The sequence below is a fragment of the Heliangelus exortis genome, chromosome 2, assembly GCF_036169615.1.
Source record: "Heliangelus exortis chromosome 2, bHelExo1.hap1, whole genome shotgun sequence".
NCBI lineage: Eukaryota > Metazoa > Chordata > Aves > Apodiformes > Trochilidae > Heliangelus > Heliangelus exortis.
This window is the reverse complement of record NC_092423.1, coordinates 3,426,372-3,439,785: the sequence shown is the minus strand read 5'-3', so window position 1 is coordinate 3,439,785 and position 13,414 is coordinate 3,426,372. Positions and strand designations below refer to the sequence as shown.

General features: G+C 44.2%; 1 protein-coding gene across 2 annotated transcripts in view; it reads right to left on the bottom strand.

Annotated features, from left to right (window-relative positions):
• Window positions 1-1,640: 1,640 nt before the first annotated feature.
• The window catches only part of OBSCN (obscurin, cytoskeletal calmodulin and titin-interacting RhoGEF), a 223,880-nt gene continuing 212,106 nt past the window's right edge, over window positions 1,641-13,414 (bottom strand). For both annotated transcript variants that reach the window (XM_071734574.1, XM_071734575.1), the window contains 7 exons: window positions 11,390-11,560; window positions 10,031-10,145; window positions 9,230-9,469; window positions 7,924-8,147; window positions 7,436-7,511; window positions 6,789-6,938; window positions 1,641-4,725 (listed from right to left, as the gene is read on the bottom strand). In XM_071734574.1, the coding sequence (XP_071590675.1) occupies window positions 4,548-4,725; window positions 6,789-6,938; window positions 7,436-7,511; window positions 7,924-8,147; window positions 9,230-9,469; window positions 10,031-10,145; window positions 11,390-11,560 (1,154 nt within the window). In that variant the 3' untranslated portion in view covers window positions 1,641-4,547. The remainder of the gene's footprint in view (window positions 4,726-6,788; window positions 6,939-7,435; window positions 7,512-7,923; window positions 8,148-9,229; window positions 9,470-10,030; window positions 10,146-11,389; window positions 11,561-13,414) is intronic.

Genomic DNA, 13,414 nt, shown 5'->3' with positions numbered 1-13,414 from the left:
AACAAATACCCTCTCCATACACACAAGAATTTCCTTGGGCCTTGTCTGTAGCCTCCTTTTTGTATCTGCTGAGATCCCTGATGGGAGCAGAAGTGGAAGGTACTGAGCAAGGACACACTGCCAGTTCCTTCCCAGTCCATGTTTAAGAAAAGGAGACATCTTTCCAGTCTTATTTACAACACTGATGAGAGGAGAAGGGAGTTCCAAACACCACTGATAACCCATGGAACCATTTCCATCTGCCTCCCTGGGTCAGGGATGCATGTGCCCACCTGACTTTCCAGGGATGCAGGAAGTTGTGCCTTAAAACCCTGCATCTTGTGTAGAGTTTTGGGTGATAAAAAAACCCCACTCTGTGTGTATCTGGACACCAACCCCACCAACCCCAACACAGCTGAACTGTGGCTGTGTCCAGCTGAGCAAGGATCCCCCCCAGCACCAAAATACCCCCCTGCTTCTACCCAAATCATTGCCCAAGCCTAACTATGGGATGTCCCAAGAACTTTGGGATTTACATGCTGGCCAGGACCAGGATGCCCTCCTTTCAGGGGATGATTTTCCAAGCTGCTGTGCTTGAGCCTGATGAGGATCTTGATGGTCCTTCACCTTGAGTCCCAGAGGCTGACAGTGTTTCCAGAAGATTCCTCTTGGAAAGTGCCAGCTTCCCTCCAAACTTGGACCCCATCCTCTGCAAAGAGACTCCAAGGAATGGGAAAGGGCTGGAAAACTAAAGTGGGGCATAGGAAAACAACCTCACTGCCTCATGAGCTACAGCCACTGTGACCTTATGAGTCCCCAAATATCTCTGGCTTATCCACTAGATAGAACTTTGTTCTACAAGGTCTGCTTTGCTTTTTTTTTTCCTTCAATAATGGGGGCTCTGACCACCCCAGTCCTTCCAGAAGTTAAAGCTCAGCCTTGACTGTGCAGAGGACAAGGGGTTGATTTTTAACACTGCCTCTAACCTTGGACTTTGGAGATGGTGTCTGATGAAGGACCGAAACTCAAACATTTTCACATCTGTCTAAACATCAAAGCCAGATTCTGCTTTATGTTGCAACTGCATGTCAAGGGCAAACTGTCCCATATTGCCACACTCATGTTAGCCCAGACCTTGCAGTGGTAGAAATTCAGGCAGAAAACATCAAAAAGTTGTGGCAAAGCCAAGGGGAAAAAAAAACAAAACAACTTACCTGAAACTGCACAGTGCTTGACTGTCACAGTTAATATTCCCATTAAGAGTTCCAGCTCCTTTTCATGACTTCCACATTCCCTCCACAGTTCTCACCTCTTTTTTTTTGATCACCCATAGGTTCATTTCTTTTCTCTGCTATCAAGAATGATGCTGGAGCTCTTCCTGCATCCTGGCCAATGGTTTGATCTTTGCAAGCTCCAAACCATGCCCAGTAATGCCTTGGGATGGTCAGGCAGGTCAGAACCATTGTAACATCCTGGCCAAGTGGTGTTCTTACTCTCTAACAAGAAAAATTTTTGTGTGGATGGTTTGCATGAAGGTTTTTTACTACAAATGCACAATGATATATTTGTGGTTATCACTTGTAGGGACCCCAGGTCAGATCTGGGACTAAACATGGACTGCATTTGGGAAAGGGACATAGAAATAAGGACAATGACAATGATTCAGCAGAAAAAACTGGCTTTACTTCCTTGTCAGAATGGTTTATTTAACCAAACAATGTTAAGTCTGTAAAAGACTCCAGACATGCTCAAGTGCATGCAGTTGGGAAAAGCAAAAATAAAATACAAATCACTTCATTTGAGTCAAATATTGATGAGTGTGTGAAAGCTCTGAATGAGTTAATCTGTTATTCACTTTTATGCCTACGTGGGTTGTCCCCTGGCACTGAGCTTTCCATCCCAATGTGTGAAGCAACACAAACAGAAAACCTATTGGATTTGTAAAAGAAGTTACACTGGAAGGAATCCAGGGCCTTGAATACTTTTGGAGGGGGGCAGATGTCATCCCAATGTCTGTCTTGTGTCAGTCCTCTGTCCCCCAAGAGAACTGAGCATGGAATCTCTCCCTAAAACCTCTTTTTTTTTTTTTTTTTCTGCAGTGCTTAGTGAGGACAATGATGTTCAAAGCTTTAGTGCCTGCCCTCCCCAGTGAAATCTCCTTTCTCAGCTGTGATTCCTGCTCTGCCACTGTGCAAGGGAAGGAGTTGTGATGCTGAATGCCTCAAGTTTGGGAAAACCCAGGTTAAAGGTGTGAAACCAAAGACCACCCCGTGATCAAACAGCATCACTTCTAGCATTAAAAATGTAATGTGTTAGCAGCTGCTTTCCTCTCCCTGTCCCTATAAATGCAGCCAGATAGAGCACGAAGAAATCCTGTGCTTACTCTGCCTGGAAGGAAACCAGGAGAAACTCAAGGACACCAAAAAATAAATCACACACCTCAGAGAAGCTCAAAGGCACATGGGGGTTATAAGTGCAAAGCAGTGACACAGCTAATGCCATCCAGGGTGAAGGAAGGCAGATTTTGGAGGAGCAAGAAGAACATGAAAGTTCAGGTTTTTTGTTTTTTGTTTGGGTTTTTTTTTTGAGGAATTAATACAGGTGGCATTTGTCAGTGCCACTGCTGGTACCACATCTCCTGGCAGCTGCTCCTGGGCACTCCCCAGAGAAGAGCAGCCCAGACTGAGAGTGGGAAATGTCTCCCAGTGATACAACATCTGCTTGTGACAAGGTCCTGGTTGTTTTTTGTGCTTGCTGCCCTTGCTTTCTGGTGGCCGAGTGAATCCCACAAATCCCCAGCACCTGTGGGAATGTGGGAGGCAGGACCCAGGGATGCAAACCCAGTGAAACCAGGCAAACCTGGTGAGCATTTCTGACAGGGAACAAAGCAAGGCTGGAATGAACCAGTGCCACCACCTCCTGGCAGCTTGGGTATGCTCAGGACAGGCTTTCTTTCTGCACAAGCCTATCTTAGCCCTGCTCTTGGGGAAAGCCATGGAGCTAAATGCTCTGTGTGTCAGCATCCTGGCCATAGAGGGATTACCTGTCCCAGAGATGCTCATCCACCAAATCACAGCTTGGTTTCTTCCAGAATTGCAGCTGTGGGTTTGTTCTTTGCCCTCTTCTTAATTAAGATAATTCAATGCAGAGAGAGTCAGACAGGTGAGGAGTTGCTGTAAGATCCTTTGTGATGGGGAAGTCTGACATCCAGGTCTAATGGGAGGCCTCAAACACATGCAGCCCCAAAAAAACAGATTTTATGGTGTTTTCAAGACTTGAAACCTTTTAGGAGCTTGGTCAGCTCTGCAGACAGGATAGTGAATGTGCAGCTGGTAAGCTGGTGACTTCCTGAGGCCACACAGCAGTGGCCTGAGCTCTAAGAGAGCAGGAGCTGGACTGCCCCAGCATTCAGAGGGTCCATTTGGACCCCAGGGAGAGCAGTGACTCTTCTCAAAGCCAAGCAAGCTCTGGCCTCTTGCAGAAGCAGGATGTAAAATCATCAGTTGCTGGAAAACCTCCTTGCTGTAGCCCTCCCCACACACACCTTGTGCTACAAGGCTGCTTTTATGGAGGCTCTGCTTGTTTCTTCTGACTTGGGTGGGAAAGAGGGTCCTCAGAGGACAAGAAAAGCCAGGGTTAAGGTGGCTGTGGTATCACTGTCACACAGGTTACACACAGCTCCTTCCTTTGCAGCCTCTTCTTGCTTCACAATGGGAAGAATTCTGGACTTAATCTTCTGTCAGGTCCATGAGGATGGTGGAGAACTTGGCTTGGTCAGTGTCCTGCTGAGCCTGGCTGCCAATGGATGCTTGCAGAGTCCCATCACACCAGCCTTGTGCCTGGCACTTGGCAAAACATGGGATCACAGGACAAGGAAGGTTGGGAGGGAGCTCAGGAGGTCTCTGAACCAACCTTCTGCTCCAACCAAGGTCAGCTGTCATCTCAGGCCAAGTTACTCATGACTTCTCCCAGTTCCCAAAGCCTGAAGATACATTTCTAACACCAGTCCAAAAAAATATGCTCCACTTTTCCCTTTTCCCCCCATCTTTGCTGCTCATAGATGTTTTTTTTTTTTTTTTTTTTTTTTGGACTGGAGGCAAGCAGAAAACCCACCAGCCACTCAACCCTTGCTGTGATGGTCAGTGTGGGATGAGCAGTGGAGTAACACCTGAAATCATGTCTGGTTACCACAGCCTGGGGCCAGGGGAAGAAATCAGTGCCCAGCATTTGCACAGCTCCAACCTTCCTGACCACAGGGAAGGATTTGCAAAGCTGCAAATCAGAAACCTTTCCTGGTTATTCCAGGGAGCATGCAACCAAGGGATACACACACTGCCAAGTTCCCATTAGTCAGCTGAGCCCTGTCAGGTCTCTATTTCCCTTCTTACCTCCTGGCAATGCATGAAATGGGCATTAATTTGCTGAATTCTGCTAATTGCATCGCCAAAGTGCAGTTCCAGCAAGCTCAGCTGATGCACAGCAACTTGGCAGGACTTCTTTTGGTGCCAAACACTAAGGGTGGAAGGGGAGGAAGGAGACAAACTTGACATCCTTGGTTACATCCCACATCACTGTGCAACCATGAGGCCGTACTTGGAGCAGAGCATCCCCCTTTTCTTTTCCCGGTCGGTGAGGAAATTCCTCAGTTTGGTGGTGGGGAAGGTGACCAGGGCTTGCTGCCTGCTGTCCAAACCTGTCTCCTGGAGCCACGGGTTCTGAAGGCACTCAGAGGCTGATGGCCTTCCCCTGGAAAAGACAAAAAGCCAGAAGGGCAGCCAAGGAAAAGACAAAAAGCCAGAAGGGCAGCCAAGGCTCTGTCCCAGGTCTGGAGGCTCCTTGAAAATTCAGATGAAGAAAGGACCTGGAGACCCCGGATCTGCCCCAATTGTGAGGCTGGGAGAGCAGAAAATCAGCACACTGTGTGCTCTGAAAAAAGGGCACTGCAAAAGGTAGATGGGTTTAAGATTTAAGCAAATCACAATGATTTATTTCAGGGGGGGAAATGTGACTTCACACTGAAAAGAGAGAGATTTCTGATGGGGGGTGGTGTAAACACTGTGAAAACACAAAATATGTCTCTTGCATCAGTATTTTTTCTCCTCTTTTAAAAAATATATCAAACATATTCTCAAGTAAGAGATTTTTACCCCAAACTTAACTAGCTTCTGGTTTGTATCATGCCTGCCAGGCACCTGAAGATAAGACCACTTATCAGGTCACCTCCTGATATGCTGTTGAGATGAAGATAATAAATCTAGCAAGGTAACAAGGACTGAAAGATGACAATAATTAAAAGAGTTATAATAATAATTAAAAGAACTTAGGATGGCAAATCTGTGTGTCATCTTTGCAAGTCTGTGTGCCAGGGATGTATGAAAAGACAGACCCCCTTTTTGCTATATAAAAACTCCAAGAGAAAAGGAGAAGACCTGGGCTTTCTCTTCCCCTCCCTTCTCTCACCACTTCGTCTTCAGCTCCGGGACAGCCTCAGCAGAGCAAAAAAAATCAGAGAACATCAACTAAGCAGGAACTGGGGGTCCTACACCCCCCTCCCCTCCAGCCAGAGGCCAGGGCTGGGGGATGGTGTTAAAATTTAATTGTTCTCTTGTTTTTCTTTCCTTTTCTTAACGACTCTCTCCTAATTTAGATAAAATCTCCTCTCTTGTCAATTTGTTTTTTGTTTTTTGTTTTTTTTTTTCTTTTAAAGGTGGTGTTATTGTCTCCTTTCCCTGGAATAAATCTTTGTAATTGGCTTCAATCCCAAAGCCTGTTCTTTTTGTAAATTCCTGTGACATCTGTGAGTAGCAGCTGATTTTTTCCTCACCATCAAAATCTAAAATAATAGCTGGGATCATAACAGGAGGCAAGCTTGCAAGGGGAGAGGTTTTTAAATAAAATCATTGCAGGAAAGGAGATTAAGGGAAGAAAGGAAAACGATTAAGGAAAGCCCACTGTGACTTTGCTTCTGTCTGCTTCTCCTTAGGCTTTTGGCAGGCTGCTCCATCTCCCTGCTGCTTCTGATGCTGCTGCTAATTTTCCCTTTTTCTTCCAGCTTTTTCTATAGTAAAGGGTTCTTTCCATTAATTATTGTCAGAGGGTTGCAATGGGTGACTTGGGACTTTTGATATTCGGGTCTTTCCTGGAATTTTTTAGTCCTCCTACCTGATACCAGGTTGCATCACCTGCAAACCTGGCAGCTTGATCAGGGCTCATTCTGCTCAGCATTTTATCTTTTGAGCTCTGAAGAGAATTTTGCCCAGTGGAGCCAAGGCTCTGCTGACAGAGCAACTGGGCTGGTGAAGGGACTCGAGCACAGATCCTATGAGGAGAGGCTGAGGGAGCTGGGGGTGTTGAGGCTGGAGAAGAGGAGGCTCAGGGGAGACCTCATCACTCTCTCCAACTCCCTGAAAGGAGGTTGGAGCCAGGGGGGGGTTGGGCTCTTTTCCCAGGCAACTCTCAGCAAGACAAGAGGGCACAAGAGGTCTCAAGTTGTGCCAGGGGAGGTTTAGGTTGGACATGAGGAAGAATTTCTTTACCCAGAGGGTGATCAGGCATTGGAATGGGCTGCCCAGGGAAGGGGTGGATTCTCCATCCCTGGAGATATTTCAAAAGAGCCTGGATGTGGCACTCAGTGCCATGGGCTGGGAACTGCAGCGGGAGTGGATCAAGGGTTGGACTTGATGAGCTCTGAGATCCCTTCCAACCCAGCCAGTTCTATGATTCTTCTTTTAAAAGAATAAACTAAGGTGGGTTAGGCAGAGGAAACACTGATTTCTGGAGGCAAAAAATCCCACATCCCACGAGCTTACCAGGGGTTTGCACACAGAGTGCTCTGGAGAAAGGAAACTGCTCCCCCCGAGAGACCCGCGTAGCACCGGGTGAGCTTCACCTTCCCTCTCCTGGTGGTTCTCAGAAATTCGCAGGGTACATCAGAGCTGACGGGGTAGTTGGCACTCAACCTGCCCCAAAAGAAGAGGATATCAATTATCTGGATTTTTATCCATGAACATCACTCAATGTACTCTTTCTCCCAGGAATTCCCGCCCAGCAGTGTGAGGAAGATGCACGGAAAAATGGTGTAGGAAAGGAAGACCTCCAAGGCCACTGTTTTGGATCAAGTTTCATGACTTGGGCTGCTTTTCCACTTGGTGGAATTTGAATTTTTGTGGTAAAGGTGAGGCTTTTCAGGTGAGGCTGAGTGAGAAATCCCAGCACCTGCTGTATGCTGAAACAGCCTCCTTACTCCATGTGGAGACATCACTGGGATCGGGCATCCTGGCAGGATGCAGCCAGCTCCATACTCTCCATCCCATGGGATTCTGGAGCATTGGGGCTGGTAGCCCCAGTGGGTAGGGTGGGGGAAACTGGGCTGAGTCAGCTCATCCCCTCTGGCTGATGAGTCTGAAATTTCACTTTTAAATCCTCTTCTAGGGTAGGGAAGGAGAGTCTGACTTACATGATGAAGGCTGTGATTCCAATGGACCAAATATCAGTCTGTGGGAGAGCTCCTTGCTCTGTCAGCAGTTCTGGAGCTGGAAAAGCAAAGCAGTGTGAGCCAAGCTCTAAACCAGCATGAAAACTGTGGGTATTTTCATGCTTTGCTACCCTCCCAAGGGAAAAAATAGAAAAAGCTCCTGGTAGAGGGAGCTGGTTGAGGTAGGACAGCCATATGGGTGATGGCTGCAATGAAAACTTGAGAAAATCAGGCCAAATGGCACTAATACCATATCCCTGAAGTCTGAACAAGAGCCATGTTGGCCATGACCTCTAGGTTTTGTCTTCCATGGTCTGCAAATGGGATGGTTGTCACCATTAGCTGCTCCTCCCAGCTCACAGTCACTGCAGGACAGCACCTGGGGGACTTTCTGGGCTCAAATGCTGCTGTCCAGTGGCTTTCTTTCTGTTTTCAAGGCATACAAGGCTATGCCTGAGCTCTGTACTCACCCATGGTTTCAACATAGTCCATGCACTTGTCCATGGTGATGACTGTGTCCTGTGTGTAGAACTGTGCATTGCCAAAATCCAGGAGTTTCAGGAGGTTGGGCTCAGTGATGATCATGTTTTCAGACCTCAGGTCCAAGTGCAGGATGCTGTGTGCATGCAGGTACTCAACAGCACTGAGGATCTGCCACAGGTAATCCCGGACTTCCACTTCTGAGTAGGATGTCCTGGCAGAAGAAAAAGGGATAGAAACCATAGGTATCCTATCTATGAGCCCAAAAGCACCATTCCACACCTACTGTGGCCCTCCCTGGACCTCTAATCCTATGACAGCCTTGGGAGCCAAGAAAAAGGAACTCTATACATTTAGGAAGTCTGTTGTACATGGAGGATCTGGTCTAGGCTCAAGTTTACAGATGCAAGAGGTTCAGGAGGTTGTAGAACTGCACATCAGCTGTGGTTGTGCAGAAACCCAAATGCAGATTTGATGCCCACCATTCCCTCTCCTTTAATCAGTGGATTTCAGCAGATTCATTTGCAGCCACTGTGAGAAACAGCATGGAGGAGAAACGAGGCTTCCTGAGCCACGAAAATCTCTGTGTCATGGGAGAGGTTGTTTCATATCACAGCATCACAGAATGGTTTGGGTTGGAAGGGATCTTAAAGATCACCCAGTTCCAACCCCCCTGCCATGGACATGGGAAACCTCCCACCAGCCCAGGTTGCCCCAAGCCCCATCCAACCTGGCCTGGAACACTTCCAGGGATGGGGCAACCACAACATCCTTGGACAACCTGTGCCAGGGTCTCACCATCCTAACACTAAAGAATTTCTTCATAATATCTAAATCTCCCCTCTTTCATTGTGAAATGATTCCCACTCCCTTGTTCTATCACTCCATGCCCTTGTCCAAAGTCCCTCCCCAGCTTTCCTGGAGCTCCTCGAGGTACTTGAAGATGCTCCAAGTTCTCCCTGGAGCCTTTTCTTCTCCAGGCTGAACAACCCCAACTCTATGAACCTGAGAGCTGCTCCAGCCCTTGGGGCTCTCCTCTAGCCAACTACTGTAGACTGCTCAGCACATCTCAGCTGGATGTCCCTGAATTGTCCCCTCTCCCAACCCCGTAGAGAATGTAAGTACATTTTATTTTTTTTTTACATCACAAGAAGCTGCAGAACAAATGCATCCCAAATCCCAGGTGCCATGATAACCCAATGGAACAGATGGAGAAAGGTGATGAAGAAAGCAACAGATCTTCTGCTCCCAACACCAGTGCTGGCTGGAAACCCCTTCCCCCCACTTGCCATTTACCTCAGTGCCAAAGAGTGGAGCAGTTCTGGTCCCACACACATCTCCTGGATCAGCACCAAGTGCCTGGGGCTGACGTAGGCTCCCTTCAGCTGGGCTATGTTTGTGTGGTGAAGCTTCCTCAGGACTTGGTACTCCAGGAGCACGGTCTGCTTGTCCTCTTGCCAGTAAGGGATAATTTTGGCAGCTAAAGTCTTGCCACTTCCTTTCTCCCTGCACTGCCGGACGATGCTGAAACGTCCCCTGGTGCAAAGGAGCACAAAGACACTTTCAGCTTCTCTGCTACTCCCGGGAGAGCCAAGAGCTTCTGTTCTTTAAAAATTCCTGGCATTCCATGTTTTCCATCCATGGAGTTACAGTTTGCACACTCCCCCCCCTTGTCTGACTTGAAATTGCAGGAGGGAGAGCTTTGGAGAGAAGGAATTTGGCTCCTGGAGCAAGAGAACTTGTGTTGGCATCAGGAGTTGGTGCCTATCTCCTAGGCACAGAAAAGTGAATCCCAAACCCATCCCTGAAGCTGAACCTACAAAACGTGGACGCAGCAGGGAGAGGAGGAGGCTCTGTTAGCCCTGGACTCACTTCACAGTGTCCTGAGGGGCTGCCCTTTTGCTAAAGCAGAAAATCCACCCCAAATCCTCCCCAAACCAAGATGGAAATCACCCAGCCAGGGATCTGAGGTCCCTGGGTAGTGCTGCAGAGGGGTTTGCAACCAACCACAGTGACACCAGGGGAGCAGCTCATTTCTAGGTGGTTTTCCTAAGCTCCATCCCTTTGGATGTCTGAGTGGGCAGATGGATTCCTTACCTTTTGATCTCTGTCTGGAAGGCATAGGTTTGGTAGGTTGGGAAAGGCTCAGAGGGGGCAATGATTTCACTCTCTTCTTCAGCTGCTGGGAATTTCTGTGTTTCAGGACAAAGCTCTGGAGAGAACAAGAGGCAGGGATTACATGGGAAAACACCTCTGGCTGGAAACTGGAGCCTCTCTGAGCCATCCTCCACAAAACCCTCTCCAAAACAGTCTGCAAGTTGACTCCCAGCTGATTTTATTTAAAGGCCACAGATTCTGGAGTGGCCACCCTGTAATTCCCTGGGCTCATCAAACATCTCAGCCACTGCTTCTCATCTTCTCACATCAGGGCACGGTAAAACTGACAAAAAAAAATCAGAAACTTCTTTTAATTGACTACTTCAAGGCACCAGCTCGTTGTTCTGGTTGTGTCTGAGAGCTCCCCAAAATTTTACAGCATCTCTTGACACCTTGAAGCATCTTCTTGGAAATACTGGGCACGCTGAGATTTTTTTTTTTTTTTTTTTTCCCCTGGGCCAAGGGAAAGCAGGGGATTTAGGGTGAGTTAAAAATATCCCTGTGAACTGATTTTTCCAGAATACTCCTCTCCACTGGGAGGAAATTCCAGTTAGACCACCCTTCCACTTCTTGGCAGGAAGGGTTTGCCCTTTGCTCCAAGGAGATGTTTGCTGTGGGGTCACGGATTTCTTAATTTTAAAAAGATGTGAATAGTACAAAACAGCACAAAATATCCAAACAGGTGGGAAAGAGAGTAAATCTTCCTCCACTTCAGAGCCAAAATGAGCCAAAAATGGCTGAAAACCATGCCAAAGAAAGGTGATAATTCCCAGCAGAACACACAAATTAACTGCAGGATTCAAGGCAGTGTCCATAAAAAAACCCAAAAAACAGGTCCAAGGCTTTCTCTGGTGGTTGATTTATACCCTCAGTAACACATTAATCATCCCAGACCTCTTTCCTCATGATTTCACACCAAAAAACCAAGTGTGCCTCCCATGACTGATCTACAGTTTCCAGATTTTTGTTTTATTGTTATATTTTATATGTATTTATATGTTGTTCCTATTGACATAATGTTAGTATTGGTTTCTTTTTGTTTTTATAGATTCCCCCATGCCCCAGAATGAGAAAATAAATTTAAATACTTTTAATTTTAATAAATTAATAAATTTTAAACACTTTTAATAATTTTAATACTTTTAAATACTTTACTTTTAAATAATAAAACCAGAGGACAAAGCCCTAAACCACCCAGTTCTTTATTCAGGAGCTCTTAACTTCTGGACCCTCATCTAAAAAAATAAAATTATTTTGACACAGGAAAACCCCCAACGTTTTCCAGGTGCTGGATCTTACCCTTTTGGTCCTTCCCAGTGATTCTCACACTGGCAGAGGGGTGGCTGTAGGGGCCCATTCCTGCCTTGCTGGTGCAGGAGATCCTGAAGGAGTGGAGGAACCCCTGGGAGAGATTTTTAGCATGGTGGCAGCAGTCAGTGAGGTCAGAAGCAAGAGTTGTCCACTCCCCATCTTAAGCAAGGAAAGACAGAGAAGAGATTAGGAGTCAGAGAGTCACACCCTGGTGCTTTGTTTTATTTTATTTTATTATTTTATTTTATTTATTTATTTTATTTTTAATGTTATTTTATTTATTTTATTTTACTTTATTTTATTTTAAATTTTATTTTAATTTATTTTATTTTTAATGTTATTTTATTTATTTTACTTTATTTTATTTTATTTTAAATTTAATTTTATTTATTTATTTTATTTTTATTTTATTTTACTTTTTAATTTTTTTAAATTTTATTTTATTTATTTATTTTATTTTTAATGTTGTTTTATTTATTTTATTTTACTTTATTTTATTTTAAATTTAATTTTATTTATTTTATTTTAATTTTATTTTATTTTACTTTTTTATTTTTTTAAATTTAATTTTATTTATTTTATTTTATATTTTATTTTATTTTATGTTATACTTTATTTTACTTTTATTCTATTTATTTTATATTTCATTTTATTTATCTTATTAATTTTTTTATCTTATCTTATTATCTTATTTATCTTATTTATCTTATCTTATTAATTTTTATTTAATTTTATATTTTATTTATTTATTTTGTTTTATTTTAGTATTTTTTATTTTATGTTTTATCTTATTTATTTTATCTTATTTTTTATTTCATTTTATTTTATTTTATATTTAATCTTATTTATTTATTTTATTTCATTATTTTTTTATTTTTTATTTTATTTTATTATTTTAAATTTTATTTTATTTTTATTTATTTTCCGTTTTGTTTGGTGTGGTTTGCTTTTGTTTTTTCTGTTTTTTTTTTGTTTGTTTGTTTGTTTTGTTTTTTTTACCTTTGGGAGTTTGTTAGGGTTTTATTTCACCAACCTAACTCATGCACTAAGAATATGTAGAAACAGGGGAATCTTGTAGAGTGAGGGAAAAAAATCACTTGCTAAGGCCACACTTTGTGCTCGTTTCTGGCCATTCTGCTTGTGCCAAACTCATCTTTCCATCTGTTCTATTTCAAATCAACACCGTTGTTTCAGAGGAACAGGGAAAATTTCCTGGATAATTTCAGTTTCTCTAATTCATGCCACCAATCTCTCACGAAGAGATACAAGAAATCAAGATCTCCAAAAATAAGCCCAGCAAATTAATATTTGGGTTTTTGTTTTTTTTTTTTTTTTTTTTCATGTTTTGTTTGTTTGGGTTTGTTTTGTGGTTTTTTTTTTCTTGGTTGGTTGGTTGGGGTATTTTTGTGTTTTTTTGGGTTCGGTTGGTTGGTTGGTTTGGTTTTGGTGGTTTGATTTTTTTTTTTTTTTGTGATTTTGTGTTTTTTGTTTGTTTTTGTTTTGGGGTTTTTTTGGGGGTTTTTTTGGTTTTTTTTTTTTTCCCTTTGGTGATATTTTGAATCCACCTAAAACCTCAAGGTGCAGGATTTCAGCACAGAACCATCCACCACCACCCTCCTGGCAAACTTGGCCAGGTCTGCTCAGCTTTTATGAAATTTGGATGATTTCTCAGAGACCTGAAGTTGCAGATTATTTTCTGGAGTCGTTCCCCGTGGGACTGAGGAGTGAAGCAGAAAACCAGCAGCAAATTTAATAAACCACTCCTCCTGTGTCTGATTCTGGGACCCCCAGTGTAGGAGTGACCGAGTCCAGAGGAGGTGACAAAGATGCTGGGAGGGATTGAGCAGCTCATCCATGGAGCCAGGCTGAGAGATTTGGGGTTTTTCAGCCTGGAGAAGAGAAGGATGCAATGGGAAGACCTCAGAGCACCTTCCAGTGCCTGAAGGGGCTCCAGGAAAGCTGGGGAGGGACTTGGGACAAGGGGATGGACTTGGGACAAGGGGATGGAGTGAT